The sequence below is a fragment of the Squalius cephalus genome, assembly GCF_949319135.1.
Source record: "Squalius cephalus genome assembly, chromosome: 9".
Lineage (NCBI taxonomy): Eukaryota > Metazoa > Chordata > Actinopteri > Cypriniformes > Leuciscidae > Squalius > Squalius cephalus.
In genome coordinates this window covers 20,718,874-20,745,971 of record NC_137130.1, presented here as the reverse complement: position 1 = coordinate 20,745,971, position 27,098 = coordinate 20,718,874, and the positions used below count along the sequence as shown (strand labels likewise).

Genomic DNA, 27,098 nt, shown 5'->3' with positions numbered 1-27,098 from the left:
AATTAAAATAGCCCCACATCATCACATAGCCTTCACCATACCTAGAGATTGGCATGGTTTTATTTCAGTTAGCCTAATAGCTAGTTTGATTTGCATTGAGAGATGATCTTATGGAAAGTACCCCATGCCAATCTCTAGGTATGGTGAAGGCTATGTGATGATGTGGGGCTATTTTAATTCCTAAGGCCAAGGGAACTTTATCAGGATGCATAGTATCCTAAAAAAAAAAATTAAAAAAAATACTTAAAAATAAAAATCTGCCTGCCTCTATGGGAATTTAACATAGGGGTGTCCAAACTTATGCACCCTGTATTTTAAGGAAGAACATTTATTTATTTACGATACATTATTCATTCACAAAGAAAATTGGTGTCCTTAAAGGTTGGATTTTTCCTAATTTTTTAAATTAAGGCATTAAGTTCAATTTCCAAAAGATGATTTTTTATTCCTCTTTTTAGTCAACTTTAGCATGGGTGTCTAAACTTATGCATAGCACTGTAATTAGATCTAATTAACTGTTGACTCTTCCCTTACACCTTAACACACCCTTAAACCATACCACAAAACCTGTCCCTAATCTTTCATCCCACCGCAATAAGAGAACAATTGTTTTGCAATAGGCTACAACATGAACACAGTAAGTACATTGTAACTAACTTTTTTTTTTTTTTTGATGAAAGTACATAGTACAGTAGTTAAAGATGCCTAATATATAGTGCTGAATCATATTTTAATTGTTGTTTTAGGAAGATACATGGTTGCCAATAACCATGTAAAAGCATACAACTTGGATGCTATATGGTTTCGTGGTGTTATTCTTGTTGTAACAGCCTACACAGTAACGCAAGACAGTTTGATTTTCTGATATAACCCACTGTATGTAACAATAATGAATCAAGTAATGATGATACAGGCTTTTTAGCGCAATTTTCCACCGGACAAAATTGCGATTGTTAACTCATGATTTCTGTTCTGTCTGTGCGCACCAAACTTGTACTTCTATCTACTCCTCAACCAGACCACCTAGAGATAGGGTTTTCGGCATTATGTTAAGGAAGGTCTAATCTCGGGAACGCACAATAAAAATCCAGGAAAAGATTTACTATCTCTTACGCCGCCTTCACACTGGCAGTTGAAATCAGCTCCGTAATACGCAATACGCCCCCAGCGGACGTCGTACACAACGGTGAAAAGCGTCGGAAGCACTGATCTATATAGAATGACATTATATATATATATATATATATATATATATATATATATATATATATATATATATATATATATGTCATTATATAGATCAGTGGTCGGAAGCCTCGGAAGTGAGTATATTTAAATATTGAATTATTTAATTGTATTAACTGCCCAAATAACGTTAAAACATCATGAAAAAAAAAAAATGACATGACAACTAATCATTATAAAATCATTATTTATTTTATTAAAAGTTAAGAATCTTGTTTATCAGTACCATAGCAACGCTAACTTCCGTTGGGATTTTCGGATAGAAACCGTCCGTAGCCTTTCGCAAGAGTTCAATTTTTTGAACGCATCCGGATGGCCAACGGACACGATTTTTTTCGCACCGCACTCGTTCGCACCTGGTTCGGACCATAGACTGTAAAAAAAGATGGACGACGCCCCTTCGCTCTCTTCCATTGATGAGAACTGAAGCCGCCAGAGTCCCGATATGGCGCTGACATATTGGAACTTGAGTCTGCGCAGTAGCGATTTCGGGACCAGACCTGCGCAGTAGTGAGCAGGAAGTAAAGCCGCGAAATCAACGCTCCGCCCTCACTCTCGCAGGGAAAGTGCATTTTGCACACTTTTTTAAAAATTGATTGCAGTACGACAAGAGGCTTATTAAAATAAAGTAAATACAATCTCCTCAGTCCTCCGAAGATCCCGAAAAAAATGTCCGTTGGTGCTTCAGTGACTACTTCGCTCGGAGAATCTGTCAATCACAGCTGTCAATCATGACGTTACACCACCGCATCACGTAACTAACTAAAAACCAACTTATTTTTGAAACAGACACTTGAACTTACATCAGCGTGATAAAAACGACAGCAAATGAAAGAAACCACCTTTGGAAAAAGATATTTGAAGTGTAATTTAATTGTTTAGTTGGTCTCGCGTCCCGTTGAATAACACGGGGAGGCGGGGCTTATGACCTATACTAGGACCAGTCACCGGGGGGCGATCGAGACGTTTTGGCTTCACTTTTCAGGGCTTGTGCGGCACGCTTGGTTCGGACCCATTCGCATGCGGTCTGCGAATCTCCATAGGAAATGAATGACTTCCGGTCGTTTCGCTGCCGTATCGGAGCTGATTTCAACTGCCAGTGTGAAGGCGGCGTTAGTGTTGTGATCCCATGACGTCAGAAAATTGCGCTAAAACACTCACTGAGTTTTTATTACTTGTTTTAGTATCCTTCCTCACCCTCTCTTAGCATGAGACACATTTTACTGCTGCTGCCACCTTTCTTGTCAATAGTGTTGTATGAACGAGCACACTGGCAGTGTAGATATGGCATTATAGACAGTTTCTTTGATTCTAATCATGAACAAAAGATTTGTTTTATCGCTTCCTTTACACACAGCTCACTACGCATGTCCAAGACAAAAAAAGAGAGAGAGATTCAACAGCACTGATTTGCTCATGATGTTAGTTTATTTCTTTTCACAAACAGCTTTGTGAAACAACTTTGTTTTCACAAACAGATTATATAATATTTGTATCATAAGTTTGGAGTTTATGGTAATATGCACAACACTTGCAATAATGAGCATGAATTCAGGCCCTAAAAAGTGTGGTGCCCGATACGATGTCCCTATGCAAAATATTGCAATACTCTTTGTATCAAATTCCCTCTCCCAGCTGCCTAAGCTTTTAGAAGAGGCCTAAGTTTCTATTTTTTTCATGTGTTTGTTTCATATTCAAAACTCTCTTGACTAAATGGATTTTTTGTTTTATTATTATTATTATTTTTATGGGCATGCATTTTGGGATCTTGCTTACACTGTAGATTTTGAACTTGTGTCCTTAGCTCTTCTCTATCCACAGAAGGGGCCTTGATTTGTGATAAGAGTAAAAGGGCAAAACCAAGTGCACAGTCAATCTAGAACACTAGGACTGTGGTTCAAAACCAATTCCTGATTCTTCCATGTTTTCCTCAACAAGCTTGTCCTGTACATCATAAATTTGAAAGACAGTTATTGATGATAGAGATAGTCTGTCAATATGTTCTAAAAAGTAAGAAGAAAATAATGGCATTAATCCTATATTTTGATTTGCATTTGCTCAAGACATCTGTTGGACTATGTCCTCAATGCGTGATGTGTTTATGTGTTAATGTGAAAGCTTGGAAGTTTTAGATTCTAAATAACTTAAATATAGAAAATTGAATGTAGCACGTTCAAACACATTTCATGAGTAACTGATGACTTTGTTCATTATAAAGAATTCACACAGCGTGAACAAGACAAGATATAAGAGATTTTAGTCTGTCTGCAAAAATGAGAAGTTCAAAGGCATGTGTAGTCTTTAAACTGGTTGGACCTTACTGTATGCTTCAGCATGCAGAATGAACTTACATTTAAAAGAGAGAAAGGGTTCACTTTTCTAGTCCCCAGTATGTCTTTAGCAAGGGGCTTTTTTTAAAGGGGGCAAGTGTGGCAGACTTGACAAAATGAAAAATTATTCACTTTTCTCTTAAGCTTGTTTTTTGTGGACTGCTCATGTAATAGTGACATTAATTATTTTCAGAACACAATGTTTAGTGTTGTATAGAAATTATTTTATTGAAACATTTGAACACTAGTACCAAGAGTCCATGATACGCCTCATGCTCATGAATCTCATGCCACCCATATTGCTGAAGCTCCTGTACTCTCCAGGCCTGAAGTAGGACATCCTGCCTCTGTAGTGGGGCTGCTCATACATGAGCCAGTGGCCGTCCATCACATGACAGGACTGACAGTGAGACATGCGGTAACGGTCCATGATGTTGTCACAGTCATCCATCATCTCGTACATCTGACCCATGAAGTTATCCCTCTCGTAGATCCTCATTCTGTAGGAGCCCCTGTGCTGTTGTGGAAGATAAGTCAGTTTAATTTAAGTTTATCAGCCAGAAAATTAATTTTCTCACAAGATTTTTCTAGTCACAGCCAAAAAAATAAACACACACACACACACATATATATATATATATATATATGAACTTTAATTTTGAGCTCACCATGGGGATCATACGGCAGGACCTGATGCAGTTGCTCATTCCAAACATAGACATGTAATCAGCATACTCGCCCCTTTTAAAGAAATATCCATTTCCCATGTAGTTGGGATGATCATACATCATCCAGCATCCGCTCTCCACTCTGCAAGAGTGACAGCGACTCAGGTAGGAGGAGAAGTCACCACTGTCGCCCATACAGTCGTAAGAGCGACCCTGGAAGTTCCTGTCCTCAAAAAAGGTGACCTGAAAAATAAAAGTTTTAGTGATTTAAAGTGAAATATACCAAGTTAAAATATGTGTAAATGGCAGCTGGAACAAGGTTTACCTTCATGGTTGCGCTGTCTGATCCTCAGTAGTTCCACAAAGGAGAAGCTGAAGCTGATTCTGGTTGTTGACTGACTGCTGTCACCCGTACCTTTATACTAGACCAAGACTAAAGACTACACAGCCTCTATTGTTAGTCAGTTCCTGACTGTGCAAGTTGGAATAGAGGCCATTCTAGCTAAAGCTTGGTATGTAGATCTTAGTACTTTTAAAGTTTGTTTAAACATTTTTAGTACTCTGTACTGGTAACATAATTACAGCCAAACACAACGTATAGCCAAATATAGTGACCTATGGTGTAGTTTTATAAAATACAATACTTGTAAACAATAAAAAAAAAAAAAAAACATTCTTACTGACTCTGCCATGGTGGGGGAACTTGCCTTTTTAAGTAAGATTTCCTTATAGTGTGTATTTATTGTCTTGTTGAATATTATAGACTTTAAACTTTAAATATTAAGGCTATTCTTACTTTTTAACTTCCAAAAAGCATACCTTTTACAGTGTTTTACAGTAATAATAAGTTTCCTGTCAAATCCATTATTATTATTATTATTATTTTGACTGTATTCTGAAAAGTCATATACAGTGAGTCTTTCCTAATTTCTGCCTTAAAGATGTTACTGAACAATCCTACCTTAACAACTTTGTCTGCCCATTTCTTTGGCTTTTAGCATTTACTCACTTCTAACGCAAGTCTAAAGAGGATCTGTGTGTTTGTATAATTTTCATGAAATTGTGTATATAAAATTATCCTAAAACTAAAATAAAATGTTGGTGCCGAGTCATTCATATCAGTTACACAAGGTACCCAAACAGAATACAATTTTTTTTAAGTACATTCTAAGTTCATGCTTTGTATTAAACTTTGTGTTAAACCTTATTGTCAATGACAACTAAACATATTTCACATCAATATGAACACTTAAATTAGCTATAATTTAAATTACTGTTACTAACCTAACATTTCATTTATGTATTGATTCATTGTATGTATTATGTACTGATTCACTGGCCATTATAGTGTCAGAGGTAGTAACTAAAGAGTTATCAGTGCCGTAGTGAATATGTTGTAGAAACGTTAGGACAAGTTCTGTTTTACTTACACTATATTTCAATTGTAATTGTTATGAAACAAGGCCTTTCTCTTTTAAGCTGACTGTGAGAAGCATTTCTTTAATTTTTATTTGCAGTCTCTGTAGATTTAATCACATTACTGCAGCTAAACATGCTGTAATTGTAATTGTAATTGTAATGGGGTAGAAGGTGTAGGACTACAAATTAAATGGACTACAAACCCCATGAGTCAAGACACTATAAAAAGAAATAAAACTTTTTGGGCTTCCTTTTTGTGATACCATGTGCCAAGCAGGAAAAGCTGGGTGGTGTTTTTCAAGGCAATAGCAGATGAAACGACCAGTTGATTAATGAGCAGCATATAACTGAATTGTGAAGTGTTCTTATGGGAATTGTGTTGATTGGAGCCTCAGAGAATTAAGCAAATATATTTAAGAATACAGATGATGCGTGATTGCCATTTACTTTTATTAAAAGCATTTGTGGCTTAATGGGTGTCTGAAGAGATGACTTTAATGTTGAATTGGGTCTCTTGTGTTGAAGTGGCAAAGTGATTTAATTTGTGAGAATGTGTTTTGTTTTGTCTTGGACCTACACATGACATTTACATTACATTTACATTTATTCATTTAGCTGACGCTTTTATCCAAAGCGACTTACAATTGCTATATATGTCAGAGGTCGCACACCTCTGGAGCAACTAGGGGTTAAGTGTCTTGCTCAGGGACACATTGGTGTCTCACAGTGGATTCGAACCCGGGTCTCTCACACCAAAGGCATGTGTCTTATCCATTGCGCCACACCACCCCCACATGACAGTGGGGTTCCCATTTTCTTACATATGGTTTACTCCGTTAAGGTGGGGGAACAATTTGTAGTGGTTTGATTTGAGCTTGGAGTGAAATTGTGTTTGTTTTATTTGTGATTGAGTGTGCACTTATTTGCAGAGCAGTTGCCATTGATACGATCGGGAACCCTGTTGTCTCTAACGGTTACAATTTTGGTTTTGTTTTTTGTTTTGTTTCTTTGCCATTTTTGATTACCCATTGTGCTACATTTGAATGTTGTAGAATAAACTGTTATATTTGCAAAGAAACAAACTGTGGATGTTGCCCTCTTTTGAGATGATGGGGTTACACAATGTTAATAATTCCAGCCCTCATAAGAATATTTGAAGACCTACACAGAATCATGAAACTCACATTTTTATTAGTCTTTGCTGTCTATCAGTATTATGCTTTGTTTACATTTTGATAGCCTACAGGGAAATGTCTTTGAACTACATATAGTGCAGGAGCAGTTCTAATAACAAAAGTGTGTGTGTGTACTGGTTTTACCACATTTACATTGATGACTAAATGTCTTCTTTAGCTTAGTATAAAAAATCATTGTGCATGTGAAAAGTCTTCATCTTCTATGAAAGTCTTCACCTACCAATGTGTGTGTTCTTGTATACATGGTTTGAGAACACAGATGTGTATCATGATATGGGTTCCTGTTTGACATGAACAAAGAATGAACAACTGGATTTTTATTAGCTAACATTAATAAAGATTAACACATACTGCAACAAATGTATTGCTCATTGTTAACATGATTTATTTGACATTTAACATTCTCATTTGTTAACATGATTTAATGTATTCACTAACATGGACTACGTTAGTGAATACATTAAATCATTTTAACAAATGAGACTTTATTGTAAAGTGTTACCGTTTTCTGTGATGGGTAGGTTTAGGATTAGGATATTGAATATACAATATGTACAGTATAAAATCATTAGGTCTATGGAATGTCCCCATAAAATATGAAAACCTTTTTTCTTTTGCCTCTGCAGTGAAATGCACAGGATTTTGTCACACGTTGTATGTACACACATACACTGTATATACAGTATGAAGGCACAATTGTTGTACAATTGATGAACTAGTTATTGAATTGAACTGACTTGAGCTCAATACTGGCTTGAGCTGCTTTACAGTTGAATTTGAATTTGTTATATTGTGCAGCTGCTTTGAAACAATCTGCATTGTATAAAGAGCTATAGAAATATGAGTGACAGCTTATATGTATATTTAGTATATTTTTTTAAAATAAGTAGAAATGCAAGGGTGAAAATTGTATTTGTTTCTCAAAACATTGAGTTTTGATTAATTTATGTATAAGTGTTTTCACACGATTGTTGGGTGTAATGATTGTAGCATTGAAATGGCAGTGTTTTTTAAATGAAACGAGCTGCTAGTTTTGAGTGATTTGTCTAATGTCGAAAACTGTGTTTAGCATTTGCAAAAAATTGTTTTACAATTGTAAACTGAGTGTAAATCATATAATGTGCTTGTAGTTTTGTAGACTTGATCTGAAGATTAGGTAAGTGAATGGTTTCACTTAGTGGGCCTTAAGTACCAGTTTTAGTGTGTTTGCAATTTTTTTAAAAAAAAACTATAAAACAATCATATTTTAAAGGTAAAGATCCGTGATAGACTCATTCTCATAGATCTCATGTCAGTCATTCTCATATACCTGAAACTCTTGTACTGCCTTGTATACTGCCCTTGTGATGCCTAATAATTATAAAAAAAGTATGCATGAAAAGTGTATTAGCATTTAGAATGTAAATAGATAAAGTTTTTTTTGTGTGTGTGTGTGTGTGTGTGTGTGTGTGTGATACTCATTTTCATGACACAATGTTTACTTTTGTATAGAAAGTATTTTATTGAAACATTAAATCTCTAGTAATAGGAGTCCATGATGCGCCTCATGCTCATGAATCTCATGCCACCCATATTGCTGAAGCTCCTGTACTCTCCAGGCCTGAAGTAGGACATCCTGCCTCTGTAGTGGGGCTGCTCATACATGAGCCAGTGGCCGTCCATCACATGACAGGACTGGCAGTGAGACATGCGGTAACGGTCCATGATGTTGTCACAGTCATCCATCATCTCGTACATCTGACCCATGAAGTTCTCCCTCTCGTAGATCCTCATTCTGTAGGAGCCTTTGTACTGTAGTGGAAGAGAAGTTATTTTTATTAAATTTTTTGTTGGTCCCAATTTGAGATAAAATGAAACCAAATCTATGACAACATTAGAAATTAATCAAAACCAACACCATGTTTCTGAATAAATCAATCATTAACTCTAAATTAAACATTCCTTTAAGACAATTGTCCAAAGTGAATTTTCCAAATTCCAAACACGTAAAAAAATTTTCATGGAGCTCACCATGGGGATCATACGGCAGGACCTGATGCAGTTGCTCATTCCAAACATAGGCATGTAATCAGCGTACTCGCCCCTTTTAAAGAAATACTGATTTCCCATGTAGTTGGGATGATCATACATCATCCAGCATCCGCTCTCCACTCTGCAAGAGTGACAGCGGTTCATGTGGGAGGAGAAGTCACCACAGTCACCCATACACTCATAAGAGCGACCCTGGAAGTTCCTGTCCTCGTAGAAGATGACCTGAAAATTTCAAGTTATTCTTTTAGTGGTTTATAGTTGTATCTGTGAAATTAAAGTATTACTGTTAATGTGAATTACATTAAATTTAAATTGTTGCTAGAATTAACTTAAATTACCTTGCCCATCATGGTTGCGCTGTCTGATCCTCAGTAGTTCCACAAAGGAGAAGCTGAAGCTGATTCTGGTTGTTGACTGACTGCTGTCACCCGTGCTTTTATACTAGACCAAGGCTAAAGAGTACACCCTGTCTATTGTCTGTCAATTCCTGACTGTGCAAGTTCAAATAGACTCTATTATAACTAAAGCTTATTGTGTAGATCTTAAAACTCACATTTGTCAGGATTCTAGCATTTCTCTTTTTTTTATAAAAAGAAAGAATGTGAAACTTGTATTAGGCTAATGTTTTCATGTTCTACAGCGAAATCAAAAGTAGTATAATAATTAGTCAAATATCTAGCGACGTTTTTGTTTGACCAAATATTCCATTTTTATTCTTCTATATGGTTTTGCATTCAGTGAAGTCAAGCTTTTCCTTTTTGTTTAAATTTTATTGTGAGTACATTAAAAAATATATAAAATATTTTGTAGCCTACTACATTTAAAATAATTTCTAATTACTGCAACTCCCCTCAGGTCACAAGGTAAACAATTTTGGTATTTCATTTGTTTTATACCGCAGAGAATTTGCTGTTAGGGTCTTGTACTTTTTTTCTTTTTTTTTTTCAATTTGAAATTGTTTTTTGGTTGGCAGTTGATAGCTTTGTCTCAATGGGAGAAACTACAAATTTGGTTTTCACATAGTAGTGTGCCAAATTTGAATGAAGAAACTTATGAAATACTTTTTTTTAATAGTATTTTATTTCTTGTTTTTCAAGTTTCCATTCATTTTCATGGTATGGAAAACAGCAACCAGGAGACTGGGCACAAAACTTCCTTCTGTGTGCCATAAAAGAAAGAAAAATGTGTTATTTTGTAATAACATGAGCTTGAGTAAATAATGACAAAATTATATATTCTTTTATCTGTATAGGTTGCACAATTTATTCAAACAACTTTCATATTTGGACTGTGATTTGATAGCAATGAGAGAGTAAAGAGCATAAGCGGGAAATGTTGGACCTACAGTTTATTGACACTCAATAATTGTAAATTAAATGAAGGATGTTTCTGTGTGCCCAATGAGAAAATTAAATATCTGGTGTTGCATAAAAATGAGCAAATAACCATAAATCATGTAAGCCAACTGACTACATTATTTAAAAATCTATTTGTGACATGATTTACAAATAAAATTGGCACTACAATCTCTCTACTCTCTGCTGTAATGTGAGATAATAAATGTCATGTTCAATGTTGCAATGCCCTGTTGGTTTTAAAATATATTTTTAAAAAGACATTCCTGATCACTGGCTGTGGATTTAATGTTGCACAGCCAATATAGTGATTTTAAAACTGGCTGATATTTAACATTTGAGAGTCTTTGAAGAATTTACCTATAAAATGTTGCTGGCTATCTAGTGGTCGACCAATACATCACCAAGGCATATCAGCCGATATTTGGAGATTTTTAATTATCGTATCGGTCGATACTTTTTTCTGTTAGGTCAATTTCTCTAAAGCAGGGTTTTATATTGAAAGCGGTAAAAACGCCAGCGCTTTGGTGAATCCAGCTATAGCCTGCATATTTGATGCACACATCAGTCAGTGCAAATTGGATGCAGGTGGGAGTTACTGGAGATGCACAATCGACAAACTTTAAATCTTTGATTTCAAACTTTGCTGCAATATATTCAGTTGGCCACTATGTCGTAGGCTATGTATGTCATATTCACTGTGTGCTGTATGTAAAATTAGTACCACCTTGTCTTTTGGAGAAAAAAATATATATATTCCCAGTGTGCACAGACTAACCGACTGCACTAATTAATCAAAAATTAATTAATCACACCTAACATTAATGTTTTTTAAATATATTTTATTGTAATACTTTCACATTGAATCTCCAAAATAATGTAGAAACAACATAAAGACAGTATTTTTAAAATATTTGTTTAATGGCATCTTTTTATTAAGCACTATTGGTATCACTGATACCAATACTGACACTGATGTCTCTATTAAATATATATTTTTTTTCCCACCATTTTAGCCATTAATTATAGCCATTCAACATTACAGTATAATTGAACATTCTCATTTTTAACATTTAAAAGGCTTTAAAAAATATAACAACTTTTAATTTAAGGGATTTTAAAACAATCTGTACATAAACCCATTGTAATAAATGCCACATTTAGCTGTGCTTTTAATATATCAGGGCTTAACATTAAAGTTTTTTCTACTGGCCCAGTTAATAAAAACAATAAAGAATAAATAACTTTATAAAGGTATTGTTTTCATTGTTTTTGACCCATGTAACCTTATAAACAGTGGTATCCTGAGGGCTTGTTTCAGGTGTTTGTCCACAGAGAGCTGCTTCACAGGCCAGTACAGATTTGAGGGGGTTTTTTTGTGTGTGTGTGTGTGTGTGTGCTTATTGTCCTTGAATGGTTTAATAGCGCATAAATGAATGATAGTGTGATCCATACTGTAGCACAGTCGAAGGATGACAAAAAAAAAAAGGATGCTATGTTAATTGTTTTAAATTATTTTAGTTAAAATTATTCATTTTAAAATGTTTCATTATCAAATGATTTAATATTTATTAAATATTAGGTAAAATAAATATACTTTTAATTTCAGCAGTTGTTATCTTTAAATAATGTTATATCATATACTGTATATCAGCTTTACGTCGGCCATTGGCCACCCTGAAGATATCCACATTGACCATCAAAAAAAATAATATGGCTTAATATCATCTTATCATCTTAAACAGTCTTTATTTTTAATAATCAGTGATAATCAATAATTTCATTATTTTACTGTGTATTTATTTGTGTAGAATGGAAGTGGAATTAATTTTCAAAGCACAATGTTAAGTGACAAATTATTTTATTGAAACATTGGAACACTAATACATGGAATCCATGATACGCCTCATGCTCATGAATCTCATGCCACCCATATTGCTGAAGCTCCTGTACTCTCCAGGCCTGAAGTAGGACATCCTGCCTCTGTAGTGGGGCTGCTCATACATGAGCCAGTGGCCATCCATCACATGACAGGACTGGCAGTGAGACATGCGGTAACGGTCCATGATGTTGTCACAGTCATCCATCATCTCGTACATCTGACCCATGAAGTTCTCCCTCTCGTAGATCCTCATTCTGTAGGATCCCCTGTACTGTAGTGGAAGAGAAGTCAGTTTAATTTAAGTGTATTAATAAAAACATAGATATATAAGCTTTAATTGAGCTCACCATGGGGATCATACGGCAGGATCTGATGCAGTTGCTCATTCCAAACATAGACATGTAATCAGCGTACTCGCCCTTCCTGAAGAAATACTGATTTCCCATGTAGTTGGGATGATCATACATCATCCAGCATCCGCTCTCCACTCTGCAAGAGTGACAGCGACTCAGGTAGGAGGAGAAGTCACCACAGTCGCTCATGCACTCATAAGAGCGACCCTGGAAGTTCCTGTCCTCGTAGAAAGTGACCTGAAAAATCAGCGTTATTGTTTTAGTGGTTTAAAGTGAAATATACCAAATCAAATAATTTGACTTAAATTGTAATTTGACAATCTTTGCAGGAATGAAGTTTACCTTGCCCATCATGGTTGCGCTGTCTGATCCTCAGTAGTTCCACAAAGGAGAAGCTGAAGCTGATTCTGGTTGATGACTGACTGCAGCTGTCACCAAACCTTTATACTAGACCAAGACTAAAGACTACACAGCACCTATTGTTAGTCAGTTCCTGACTGTGCAAGTTGGCATAGAGGCCATCATAGGACCAACATACATGCTTTTGTAATTGTCCTGTCAATTGTTCTTCAGAATACCTCTGACTGTGCCTCTGTGTGAATAATTTACTAGAATTTTTCTGCGTATGTCAAAAGTTTATTACGCTTTTAACATCTTTTTGGAAGTAAGAATTTAATCTGATTAACACATATGTGACCCTGGATCACAAAACCAGTCACAAGTCGCATGGGTATATTTGTGGCAATAGCCAACAATACATTGTATGGGTCAAAATTATAAATTTTTCTTTTATGCCAAAAATCATTAGGATATTAAGTAAAGATCATGTTCCATGAAGATATTTTGTAAATTTCCTACCGTAAATATATAAAACATGTATTTTTGTGAGTGAATGCAGCACAAACGCGAACATAAATGGACAACTTTAAAGAAATGTTTCGATTTTCTCGATTTTCTCGATTTTCTCGATTTTCTCGATTTTTTTTGCACCCTCAGATTCCAGATATTCAATAGCTGTATCTCGGCCAAATATTGTTCTATCCTAACAAACCACACATCAATGGAGAGCGTATTTATGCAGCTTTCATGTGATGTATAAATCTCAATTTCAAAAAATTTACCCATGTGACTGATTTTGTGGTCCAGGGTCACATATATGTGTGTATGCAGGGTTCACTTGTGAAATAAAACCCACTTTTTTCCACTCGGCACTCCTCTTGTAATCTGATTTGGAGCAAAGAACAGACAAACAGAGTGATACAAATACATAAACTTCCAGACCTAAACTGAGTGTATAAAAATAAGTTTAAGTGCTGCAAGTTTGAGTTAAATATATGTGGTGTTATTACAAAAGAGTTTGTATAAACTAATATGTTCCAACTCTCTATCCCTTTTACTATTCTGTACTAATAGCCAAATATATAGTGAGACAAAGCCAAATATAGTCTGTACCTATTTCTTATTTCATCATCATCATCAGGTCTTGTGCTGGGCGCATTTGGCGACAAGTGTCCTCCAATGTGTCTGATCCATTGAACACTGACGTTCTTCAGATCTTCTTGGAAAGTCTTCCTCTATGTCTTCCTTGGTCTTCCCTGCCTTCTGCGATCCACAGTGTGATCTTTTATAGCAATTCCTTATGAATGGAGTCAACGGTTTTATTGAAATCGATAAAGCTAATTACTATTGGCTTCTGGAATTCAACACTCAGTTCCATTCCTGGTTCCTTATTGTTTTTCAGTGAGCGAATGGCCTTCTCAACTTCAGCTGTTGTATTTGGGCCTAGATCAGGGATGGGCAACTTCAGTCCTGAAGGGCCACTGTCCTGCAGAATTTAGCTCCAACCCTAATTAAACCCACCTGAACAAGCTTATCAGTGTCTGCATGATTAATACAAAGCTACAGACAGTTGAGTTTTTATCAGGGTTGGAGCTTAACTCTGCAGGACAGAGCTCTCCAGGACCGAAGTTTCCCATCCCTGGCCTAGATTTACAGCCATGTCTGCAGGTGGTGGGGTGTTGAAGTCATGTAAAGATTTTTGGAGTGAGCTGATTTAATGTTTCTTTTAAGTGCTCAGTCCACCGGGTGTCCCGTTCTTCCCTGGTCTGCAGCATTCTCCCATCCTTGTCTTTGACTGGGGCATTGGAGCTGCACTTTACCCACGTAATATCTCTGATAATACTATAGAGCATCCTGGTCATCCTCACATTCCAGGTTTGATTATCGTGGTCGACAGGCTCTCAAGGGTAATCGTTGCTTCAGGGGCATAGCGATTTTGCCCTGTCACTGACATGAATGATGACCCTCCATCACACAGTTTATACTTTTGTAGATTTTTTCTTGCTGTTTCTTTAGCAATAAGACATTTTTACATGATTGAGTTACTAGCCCTATTCCCAACCCCCCTCCTTTATCCTTGCATGCAACAGGCAATGCACAAAAGTATGTTGGATTCCTTTTCTTATTTATTTATTTATTTATTTATTTATTTATTTATATCTAATAATTTATGTACGTTCTATGGTGTTCTGTTCATAGAAAATCTAAAATTTTATTTCACATTCCAGATGCTGCAATAGTGGCTCAAGTCCCCTCTGTAAAAGACGAGACATTGCCATTTTGGTGTCCGCATCAAAATAAATATACTAAAGTGATTTTGTATACATAAAAAATAAACATATTATATGCAAGTAAAGTGTCTACTTTCATTTTCACTTTCGTGGAAATAAAAGTGAAACCTTTTCATGGTGGGGTTGTCAGAGTTATGTTTAGTTTTATTGTGTTTTTGTTAATGTGTTTTGGTTTCCTGTATATCCTTTCAGTGTAGCATTCTCAGCACTAATTTGCTGGTTAGTATCCTTGGTTTCTCATGAGTTAATTATTACATTCACTTGTCTGTGTGGAAAGTGTTTATGTTTCTCCTGAGATTTTCCTACGTATTTCTGTTGTTGGATTAAAAGATGATTTAGAATGAAATCATCGCCCGCCACGGGCGTGAGACTACTCCAACCACGGAGTCAGTGCCAGTCAAAGAGTCCATCCCGGAGCCAGAGCCAATCGCCACATCTATCTCGAGGCTGAAGCATATCGCCTGATCCAGCGAGGATGTAGTTTTGGTGCAAGAGTCCACCGTTGAGCCAGCAGAGAAACAGCTTTGTTCACAGTGCCTGTTTCGGTGCATGTCTCTTTAAATGATAATGAGCAACTGCTCACCCCATTCCTCTCTTCCATGGGGGGGGGGCAGAAATATGCTAATACGGGACAGTCTGTCAGTGGTTGTGGGCGGAGCATGAGCATTATGACATCATAGTGCTCAGAAAATCCAAACGGCCTGATTATTGAGAGTGTTTAGTCTTTTTGAGGATAAAATGGATTTTTTTTCATTGTATGGTGATTGTGTCTACACACTGCAAATACACATTTATATGCAAACACCATATAAAAGTGAATTTTGCATCCGATGACCCCTTTAAACAATCCAGGACAAAGAACTGACAGAAACTGAGGGTTTAAGGGGCAAACAAATGAGCCAACGAGTTAATTAACGACTCAGGTGAATAGGATGAACCAATGAAACACATGGGAAAAAACTGGGTCAAAGGAAAATAGCCACGCATAAACTGAACACAATGAAAACAAAGACAAAACAGAACATAACTCTGACAAAAAAGTTTGTGTAAACCATTTTAACTGTAATATTTTTTATTTTTTATTTTTTTATTTTTTTTATTTCTTCAGAATTCAATGTTAAATCGACCCTAAACCTTTGAACTTTAGTGCACACTAATGTTCTAAAGTTTGGGGTCAGTAAGTTTACCAGAATTTTTTGGTAAAAAAAAAAAGAAAAGAAAAATGTGTTGAATAGTTAAGATATGCAGTCAATCAAGAATTAATTTAGAATTTTTTTATTGAAACATTGGAACACTAGTTACAGGAGTCCATGATACGCCTCATGCTCATGAATCTCATGCCACCCATATTGCTGAAGTTCCTGTACTCTCCAGGCCTGAAGTAGTACATCCTGCCTCTGTAGTGGGGCTGCTCATACATGAGCCAGTGGCCATCCATCACATGACAGGACTGGCAGTGAGACATGTGGTACCGATCCATAATGCTGTCACAGTCATCCATCATCTCGTACATCTGACCCATGAAGTTCTCTCTCTCGTAGATCCTCATTCTGTAGGATCCCCTGTGCTGTTGTGGAAGAGAAGTCAGTGCTATTTAAGTTTTACATCTTTTGAACACTTTTGAGATCAAATGTACAGTAAATAGGCTCAAATATGTTCTTAAATATGTATTAAAGTTATGAAAACATCTGTCAAATATATCCAGATATTCATGGAGCTCACCATGGGGATCATACGGCAGGACCTGATGCATTCATTCATTCCAAACATAGACATGTAATCAGCGTACTCGCCCCTCCTAAAGAAATACTGATTTCCCATGTAGTTGGGACGGTCATACATCATGAAGCACCCGCTCTCCACTCTGCAAGAGTGACAGCGACTCATGTAGGAGTGCATGTCAGCACAGTCTCCAGAACACTCATAAGAGCGACCCTGGAAGTTCTTGTCCTCGTAGAAGATGACCTGAAAACATAAAGTTGGTCTTTTATTAATTTAAACTGTTTTAAATATATAAAATAGTTGCATTTATGCCTCCTATGTAATTTGATTAGATATGCATTACATATGACATGTATGCATTACATAATGTATCTCATATTATCTACACAGTTTGTGTATCGTTTTTTTTTTTTTTAGTTTCTGAGTTGTTGTAACTTTAGACTGCATAACTTACTCTGCCCATGGTTACAGTTTTCCAAGTTGTTCCTCAGGACTGAGAGGTTGTGCCAGCTACACTGTCTGTTTGAAGTGCTCACTTTTATACCAAAGAATATGTGCCCTGCATTGTGGGTAAGCTCCTGACCCAGCAAAAATACATAGAGGCCTACCATGCAAAATGAGATCCACAGGGATATTTGTCAGCATGAGTGGTACAGCAATGACTGTGCCACACAGTCTCTTTTTTTACATTGTGCAATGAATAGAAGAAAAAAAAATTACTGTACATGCGAACTACAAATAGCATTTTTACTAAATATTGTTCAATGGTAAAGCAAGATATATGTTATGAATATCAGCTTGATGCTTATGAATATCAGCTTGAATATATATATATATATATATATATATATATATATATATATATATATATATATATATATATATATATATATGTATGTATGTATACATGTGTATATATGTATATATGTGTGTATATATATATATATATATATATATATATATATATATATATATATATGTACTGTCGTTTTTCTGTTTTTATAAAAAATAAAACCCATTATAAACTAATGTAAAGGTCTGCTCTGCTCATCCAGCACGAGTTGCAGTCGCAATCAGTGCAGAAAGAATCACAGTTCACTGATCGCGTGATGATGGCGGAGTATGGTGCTTGCAACATTAAGGTCATGGGTTTAATTCCGAGGGAAAGCAAGAATTGATAAGAATATAAATGTGTACCTTGAAATGCAATGTAAGTTGCCTTGGACAAAAGCGTCTGCCAAATGCATAATGTAAAACATGCTAGAAGTTCCAGAAGCTTTAAATATAATTAGCAATAAGGTTAATCGTATCAGTATTGCTTTGTCCTGTTGTGGAACATTTCTTGAAGATTTTGTGCTTAATTTTCTCACAATGCAGAAGCAGTCGTACATATAGTCCTTTAAGCTAGATTCCTGTGGGGTTCATCAGGCTTTGGACAAAAGATTTTTTATGTGAGTACATTTTTTCCCAGAGGGCCATTAACAGAGCAAAACGTTTGAATGGAAGTGTTAAAGGTGGCAGGTGCTTTTGGGTCTTCTGCTCAGAAATTCAGTTAAAGGAAAAAGCTCCAGGCTGTTGAAATGGATTGCTGGCTCTGAAGTCCAGTGTAGGGTGTATTGTGTTACAAGTAACACATTATATAATTAGATGCAGAATGCATCGCAGAAGTATCAAATGCATTACTAATCAGTTGACGTTATCTGTTGCATTTGAACCCTCAGGCACTAGTGTGGATTTACTATCAGCTGAAAGAAGTTGTAATGAGCAGTTGTAGTTCGTCAGCCTGTACATTAACCTACCCATGTAAACTAATAGTTCACTGTTAGTTTGTCATAAGCAAAAGTTAGACACATGACAGCGTTATCTACAATAAAACACACAGTATCATGATGTCCCAGTCACGCTCATTGGTTTGAATAAACTGTTCAAAAAATCCAATGATAGACCAAGTTGTGCATTTTCACACATCTGCTTACACAGGTCTGTAAGGACTTTCCAAAGGGGTGTGGCCTCAGGTTAGTGAGTTGCATGATATAAAACACCAGTTTAAGGAGATACCCGGTACCTTAATGATCAGGTGCTCCAGGGACCATTACAGCGAGTCAACCTGGTTGTGAATGTAGCATCTGGACCAATCAGACACACACAAATTATTCATTATATTTAATGAATAATCCAGCAAACTCACTCTCACATCAAAGGTCTGTGAAACTTCCCCAAAAACTAGCATCCCAAATGAAGCTAACACACTGGCAGAACCCGCTGTCCTGTTACAAGACATATTAAGACTGATACGATTTTTTACGACTCCAAAAGGAATTTGCAGAGTTGTGACTCTCACTTAATTCTTGCTGAGAAGGAGAAACAAACCCTATATAAATATTCTATATATAACCACTTGAGAAATGTATAAACATGTATTTAATTTTCCCATCTCATGATGATCCTTTTATGTGGTTTGGCCTATATATTCATTCAACTCTTTTGGATTAATGTTTCAGACTTGCATACTATGGTTAACCAAAATCGTGTGTAGCATGTTTAGTCTTTATAAACTCCAATCTTCATCCCCCATTTGTTAATTTACATTACATTTGGCTAACTTTGTGATGCATTAGTATTATAAGAATATTGAAGATTATTTTGTTAAACACATTTTGTTTTCTTGAACATGTCAAATTACATGTTCAAAGGCCTGCTTGAACAAAAGTTTGTAAAGAAATTCCATCCAAAGGGAACAGCTTCTTATTGGCTCACAACCCAATAAGGGAGGATGTGACATCTTCACGCTTTAAAAAATCACTGATCACAAGATCATGTCTCTTAGTCTCTTAGTTCCTTTCTGAAATCCTGATTTGAAGATGATGCTGAACTAACGGTTTTCTAAGGACCCCCAAGATGTGCCAGGCTGCGGCCTTGTCTTTCCATTCACCAAAGATCCTCTGACTCCCACTGGTTCCCTCTCATCAAGACAACATCAGCAAATATCAACTGGAGCCTCAACAAATTGCATCAGGACAGTTTAATTCAAATGGGCAAGGCATGCAAGTATCAAACTTAGTCTCATTATTTGATACATTAAGTATCCTTACCCCTTTTAAAGAAGGGCGTGTTAGAACTAAACTGATTGTTTGCTCAAGGCTGTTGATCTGCTGAATTTCAAACAATGCTATAACTTCTTGCTTTCCTGTATTCTGCTTCAGCTCTCTTTCCCTTGGTAAACTATATGCATGTATGTACAGTATGTGTATGTTAGAGTAGTTTAAATGTTTAGTCTAGTTAATAAAATCTTGTTCATGTCACACGTAAAGTTGTCCATATTTCAAGCTCATTATATACTGGAGTCCCTAATCATGCAGATTTTGACTACTTGCTCTTAGTAGTACTGTAAAGTAAGAAAGACATTTCCCATACCCCGAAAATGTACATTTCTTAGAATTAATAAACAATTAACACTGAGTGTTCACGGGACAAACAGGTTAATTGATTGTAATATTAATTTACAACATTAAGTTAATTCTATTAACTGATCCAAATATTCATAATCAATTATAACAAGTTATGATTGATTATTAATATTTCTTTAGAGCTAATTTGCTACATTAATGTTGGGAAGTGTTTTCCTTCTCACTGAGAATGGAACACTATGTGGAAAATACATCCTATGGACTATAGTGTGGTAGTGTGGTGGGCTCCACCTGACAAGGGGAAATGGCTCTGTCCAGGGGAAGACACTGGGTGCACAGAGAAGGAAACTGAACAGTGGAATGGGGTCGCTATTAAGGGAACCAATCCATACAGAGTGCTAGCCAGATTACAAGGGTTAACTTGAAAAGGGGCATACCACGAGTAATGGGCCTGGTAGTGAGTTCCTCCGCCACACTCATTTACCACAATAGTGCTTAAGTGATGGAGAAGTGTGGCCCAAGGTTCACCAGTGTGAAACTCTAACTGGACCTAAAAAGTACACGTTATCACCTCAGAGAAGGGAAAGCTGGTGCAAGCACTACATCCAACCAGTTTGTCCGAGTTTTACTTGTTATTACCTAAGACTCGAGTTGGCTGTGATACGCCTAGTGAAATGAGCCCTCACCCCCAGTGAGCATCTCAAGGACGCATACTTCCATGTATCCATCCTGCCATAACACAGGAGATTCCTGAGGTCTGCTTTCTTGGGCAAAGCTTCCCAATATTGGGTTCTTCTCTTCAGCTTAGCTCTATCACCCCGCAATGACCAGGAGAATCGTTTCCACGTTTCCTTGTTCAGGCACAGAGGAGGACCACGAGTTGTTCCGGAGCTGGATAGACCGGGAGGTTCAGGCAGGAGGGGTTCCACCACCGAACCCGGCCACATCCACTCGTACCTCTGAATAATATGGGACTGCAGGACGACCCCAAAACCTTCTAATCAGCCGAGGCATAAAGGTGGCCATGAGACCACTGGCCGGTGCCCCTCATCCCACCTCTCTCAGGAGAGGCGCAAGTGGCAGCCCAGCAACTGCCCGTGCAGAACCTCCTGCTCTTTGAGCAACATGGTCAGCGCTTCCGGTCGCTGGATCTGGGCGAGATATTTTTAAATATATAAATATTTGAAAATCCGATAATGTCTGCCGCTATTCAATTTCGGGGACAAAATCATAGTGTATAGGTTGCAGCTAACCCGCACCTCCAACATCAATAATTTTTGGAAACAAATTGGCCGGCTTTCAGTGATTTATTGGGGTATTTATGTGCGGATGTTTCTTGTGGGAACAGAGAGCATGGGAGGGGGGTGGTCGCCCAGGTGGGAGAGGCTGAACTGGGACCCCTGGGACCGCGGCTTGTCGTAAATGTCAGGTGGTAAATCCACCAGCCTCCCCAAAAGCACCTTTGTGCCCTCTTCCTCTAATGCAGGCCCCCTTCGAAAGAATTGGGCCTCATCTGGGGCCTCATTTATAAACGTTGCGTACGCACAAAAGAAGGCGTACGCCGCTCTCTACGCAATAATTGGTATTTATAAAAAGCAAACTTGACGGGAAAATGTGCGGTCCTTCACGCAAGGTCTACCCCAGGCGTACGCACAAAAACGGGTGAAATGAGAAATGGCGACACCGTCGGCAGAATGAAGAAACACGTGAAAGTGTGTGAAACTGAAGAAACTGTAAAAGAAATGGCAATACTGCCTCTCATAAATAACATGAAGACTTCACAAAGCAAGTCTTACAATTAACAGCCGACACGAACACCCGTTTGATCGATCTGCAGTGTAAAACAAACAAAAGCAAACGAAGATTACAACAGAAATGCAAATTAACACATATTTGCAAAATGAAAAGTGAAATGTTCTGCAATTATATTGGCATGTTATGCAATTCATCCTCATAACACATCTGTAGCTTGTCAGATGCAATCAAATGGATGGTAATAAAATGCCATGATGCCGTCACAAGGCGTAATGACGTGAGTGAAGTTACGTTTCTTGGTTTTCCTCTGTGTTTGCCATGATTTTGCAATCGATGAATATTAACTTGTGGGCGTTTCACGGACTATTTATGGGCAACTATGGGCGTGACATGAAGCCGCAAAAGCTGCGCTACATTTAGAATTGATTGTGATTTATTAAGGGAAAACTGCGTAGGATGTGCGTGCGCACGGTTTTATAAATCCGAATATTTCTGTGCGTACGCACGTCCTATGTTTCATCCGTACGCCACTTCTGACGCAAATCCTACGCAAAGTTTTATAAATGAGGCCCCTGGCCATTACAACGATCTGCACATGGGCATCACTTTGCATTAGTGTTGGTGGACTACGCAACACAATACCCAGCTCCGCAACATTTCCGCATACAGCATAGCAGACGCACGGTTTCGTTTCATCTCTCAAGTGGGATTCCCGAAAGAGATTCTCACTGATCAAGGCACAGAATTTATGTCACAGACATTACGCAAACTTTACAAATTATTGGGCATTACATTGATTCACACCAGCGTCTATCAACCACAAACAGATGGCCTGGTGGAACGATTTAATCGCACATTACAAACCATGATTCAGAAGTCCATTCATGAAAACGGCAAAAATTGGGACAAATGGCTGGAACCCTTCTTGTTCGCTGTGCACGAGGTCCCTCAAGCCTCCGAGCTTCTTTATGGACGTCAGCCTCATGGGGTGAATGAATGAATGAATGAGGCATTTATATAGCGCTTTCATATGTATTACTGTACACCCAAAGCACTTTAAAATCATATCAGGGAATCTCTCCTCAACCACCACCACATTGTATTATGCGACGACAGCCACAGTACAAAGGTGCCAGTGCACTCACCACACACCTGCTACAAGTGGAGAGGAGAGAGAGTGATAGAGCCAATACAATGAAAGGAGATTATTAGGAGGCCATGATTGGCAAAGGCCAATGGATGGAGTTTGGCCAGGACACCGGGGTTACACCACTACTCTTTACAAGAAGTGCCATGGGATTTTTTAATGACCACAGAGAGTCAGGATCTCGGTTTAACGTTTCATCCGAAGGACGGTGCTTGTTACAGTATAGTGTCCCCGTCACTATACTGGGGCGTTAGGATCCACACAGACCACAGGGTGAGCACCTCCTGCTGGCCTCACTAACACCTCTTTCTGCAGCAACCTAGTCTCTCAGTCTCCCAGTAGGTCTCCCATCCAGGTACTAACCAGGCTCAATGCTGCTAAGCTTCAGTGGGCAACCAGTCTTGGGCTACAGGGTGATATGGCTGCTGGCAAATTGTTTGGGTGTTGGACGTCCTGAGAGAACTTTGGGAGGACGGACCCTCAAATAGCCAAAACGAAATTCAGTATGTGCTGGACCGTAGAACAAAACTCCACACTTTGTGGCAGCTCTCTATGGAGAATTTGTTACAGGCCCAGGACAAACAGAGCCAGCTGTACAACAGGGGAACCAGACTATGTGAATTTGCACCGGGAGATAAGGTACTTGCATTGCTTCCTACGTCTAGCTCTAAATCACTTTAAGTGGCAAGGACCCTTTGAGGTCCCACGGTAAGTTGGGGATTTCAATTATGAGGTGGTTCGAACAGACAGGAGCGAGGCACGTCAGATTTATCACCTCAACCTCCTTAAAAAGTGGAGTGAGGCAGAGCCAGTGATGTTAGCGACAGCAGTGAGAGGAGAGGAAAATCTTGTGCCAGAAGTGAGCACCAATGTTCAATCTCTCGCTCTGGCTCCTGGAGGAGATCACCTCTCGCCCTCGCAGCTCGCTGATGTAGCTAGGTTACAAGCAGAATTTGCAGATGTGTTCTTGCCCCTGCCTGGTCAAACGAATATCATTCAGCACCATATTGAGACAGAGCCGGTCGTGGTGGTGTGCAGCTGGCCGTATCATTTACCAGAATACAAAAAATGTGGTTCAGACTGAATTAGAAGCGATGCTAGACACAGCAATTGGGCGAGCCCGAAATTTTTAGTGCCTAAAACGGTCAGCTCTGTCCGATTCTTTGTGGATTATCGCAAGGTGAATGCTGTATCGAAATTCGACGCATATCCAATGACACTGGTTGACAAATTGCTTAATTCTATTGAATTTATTGATTCTTGAATTCTATTTGACACTGGATTTAACTAAATGGTATTGGTAGATCCCCTTATTACGAATTACGTCACGGAGCTACTTCCTTTTCAGGTTCCGGTTTGTGCTACTTATGTCTACTTACTTTCTGTGGTGCCCATTGAGTCTCCCCCTGTTGTCTGATTTATTTTTGTTATTTTTGAGTGCTGCCCTTGTGATTATTTAAGCATATTTCTTTTGCATTAATATGTGAAGTTTGTGCTAGTCAGCGCTGTACTATTCTTTTAGTACATTGAACATATTTTTCTTGTAGTGTCTTTGTTTTGAATTATTTATTATATTTTGGTCATTTAATAAAAAGCAATATATTTATTCACCCACATCTCTTGTCCTATTAAGGGAAAAATCTGTGCAGCCTATTTATTGGGTAGATTCCTGTATATATATATATATATATATATATATATATATATATATATATATATATATATATAAATACTTACAGTATTTCTTACCGTAATCAGTTACAGTAATCAACCAACAAAGAAATGAATACAAATTACTGCATGAAGTACATACACTTTGACTCTGAAGAAAAACTACTGTAAAAGCAACAAGAATACTGTAACTATTCATCTCTCCGTCTGGCTGGATCAGGCCATAAGATTTCATCCACATTACAGGCTGTGTCTTCATTGGCAAGGCACCGTTGGAAGAATCGCCTCGTGCGTCGAATCCACCCCTGCACAAAAGCTGCTTCGATATGATCACAGGCCTGCTCCATGGCCTGAATGAGGGGCAAACGGTCATAGGGCCGCAGGTCGTGTACCTTCCACCGCCATGCTGAAAAAAACTCTTCTATTGGATTCAGGAATGGGGAGTATGGGGGAAGGTATAAGACTTCAAATTCAGGGTGCTCATGGAACCAATTCTGGACCAGAGCAGCCCGATGGAATGAGACATTGTCCCAAACGACAATGTACCGCATCTGGTCCACTTGGTTTAATGCTGTGACAATCTCGTGCAATCTGTCAAGAAATGCAAGTATTAGATTTGCATTATAGGGTCCCAGATTTGCATGGTGGTGGAGGACCCCATTTTGTGTAATAGCAGCGCAAAGGGTGATGTTACCCCCTTGCTGCCCTGGCACATTGGTGATTGCCCTGTGTCCAATTAAATTTCTCCCTCTTCTTGTTTTCGCAAGGTTAAATCCAGCCTCATCCACATATAAATTCATGTTGAATTTCTGCAGCATCCATTTGCAAGACTCTCTGAAACACAGTAAAAGACAATAGGATGCTATTCAATATCTATTGCACAGTATTTTTTTGTGCCAGAACATTATGAGCAGTGCACAATACCACACCATAGTAAGATGAACAATGCATACCTCCACATACTCATTGCCCAGATGTTTCACTCTCTCTGCATTTCTGTCAAATGGTACCCGATATAGTTGCTTCATGTATATTTGATTTTTCTTGAGGATTCGACCTAATGTTGACAGAGAGACTTGTTGGATGTTATTGAAAATATGGTCATCATTGATGATATTGGCTTGGATTTCTCGCAGCCTGATACAATTATTGGTCAAAACCATGTTCACAATGGTGGCCTCTTGTGCACGAGAGAACATAGGCCCCGTTCACACTGCAGGCAAAAGTGGCCCAAATCTGATTTTTTTGGGGTCAAGTGACCAGGTCAGACTTCTTCATAGGTAGTGTGAACACTCAAATCTAGCCCAGATCTGATTTTTTCAAATCAGATTTAGACCACATAGGGCCCCTTCCACCTTGGTGTCCTCGACCCTCAATGTAAAAAAAAAAATATATATAAAAAAAAACTAAAAAAACACATGCAGCCTACTGTCAAATGTCACAGTAAACAATACTGATGATAAGTACAGCAAGCTTTAGTTTCGGTGTACTGTGTGGTTAGCTTACCTGTTTTCTCGATGAAATGTCCAAATTACTGACGCAACAGTATTTCTGCTGAGATTTGGTTGAACTCTTTGTCCAGCATCCATCAGTGTCAGTCCATGGTTGATAACATGGTCAATAAGTGTTGCACGGATTTCTTGAGTCAAATTTGGTCCTCGTCTTTTTTGTTCAGGTTCTATCAACTCTTCAAGTCCTTTTCTACCTCTTCCTCTACCTAGGCCTCTTCCTCTACCTCCTTCTCCTCTTCCTCTACCTAGTCCTCTTCCTCTATCTCCTTCTCTTCTTCTACCTGGGCCTCCTCCTCTATCTCCTTCTCTTCCTCTACCTCCTTCTCCTCTTCCTCTACCTAGGCCTCTTCCTCTATCTCCTTCTCCTCTTCCTCCACCTGGGCCTCCTACTCTACCTTCTTCTCCTCTTCATCTACCTCCTTCTCCTCTTCATCTACCTCCTTCATCTCCTCTTTGAGCTCCCCCTCTCATTCTCACTCTCATTCTCACTCTTCTTCTCCTTCTTCTTCTAGCTCCTTCCATTTTTGTTGAAGATAGGTGAACTCACCTGCTGCCTTTTATAGCACACCTGAGTGCTGCGTTTTCAAATTAGCACATGTGTGCTTCCACACCTGGTGGATGTGATTATCCAATTCGTTCATTAGTGTGGTCATTGGCAATCCGGGGCTTTGTAATGACAAGGAAGTAACCTCACATTCCTTATCTGTGTCTAAGGTGTGAAAATGTGTGTAGAGTTTTACAAATCACTGTGTATAATGTTTTGCAAAAAAGGGTGA

At 38.0% G+C, this 27,098-nt stretch overlaps 4 protein-coding genes across 4 annotated transcripts; all 4 read right to left on the bottom strand.

Annotated features, from left to right (window-relative positions):
* Positions 1-3,819: 3,819 nt before the first annotated feature.
* On the bottom strand, positions 3,820-4,486 carry LOC307164050 (gamma-crystallin M2-like; the record flags this gene model as incomplete). Its single annotated transcript, XM_079880446.1, has 2 exons — positions 4,244-4,486; positions 3,820-4,092 (listed from the first exon to the last, which is right to left on the bottom strand). The coding sequence occupies exons 1-2, from the start codon at positions 4,436-4,438 to the stop codon at positions 3,820-3,822; spliced, it is 468 nt and encodes a 155-aa protein (XP_079736572.1). The 5' UTR covers positions 4,439-4,486.
* Positions 4,487-8,376: 3,890 nt separating this feature from the next.
* On the bottom strand, positions 8,377-9,239 carry LOC307164042 (gamma-crystallin M2-like; the record flags this gene model as incomplete). The annotated part of the gene is made up of 3 exons (XM_079880439.1): positions 8,377-8,649; positions 8,869-9,111; positions 9,228-9,239. The coding sequence occupies 3 exons, from the start codon at positions 9,237-9,239 to the stop codon at positions 8,377-8,379; spliced, it is 528 nt and encodes a 175-aa protein (XP_079736565.1).
* Positions 9,240-12,124: 2,885 nt separating this feature from the next.
* On the bottom strand, positions 12,125-12,716 carry LOC307164049 (gamma-crystallin M2-like; the record flags this gene model as incomplete). Its single annotated transcript, XM_079880445.1, has 2 exons — positions 12,474-12,716; positions 12,125-12,397 (listed from the first exon to the last, which is right to left on the bottom strand). Exons 1-2 carry the CDS (start codon positions 12,666-12,668, stop codon positions 12,125-12,127), a joined length of 468 nt encoding a protein of 155 aa, XP_079736571.1. The 5' UTR covers positions 12,669-12,716.
* Positions 12,717-16,403: 3,687 nt separating this feature from the next.
* Positions 16,404-26,768, bottom strand: LOC307163935 (gamma-crystallin M2-like; the record flags this gene model as incomplete). The annotated part of the gene is made up of 3 exons (XM_079880282.1): positions 16,404-16,676; positions 16,832-17,093; positions 26,713-26,768. 3 exons carry the CDS (start codon positions 26,766-26,768, stop codon positions 16,404-16,406), a joined length of 591 nt encoding a protein of 196 aa, XP_079736408.1.
* Positions 26,769-27,098: the final 330 nt, after the last annotated feature.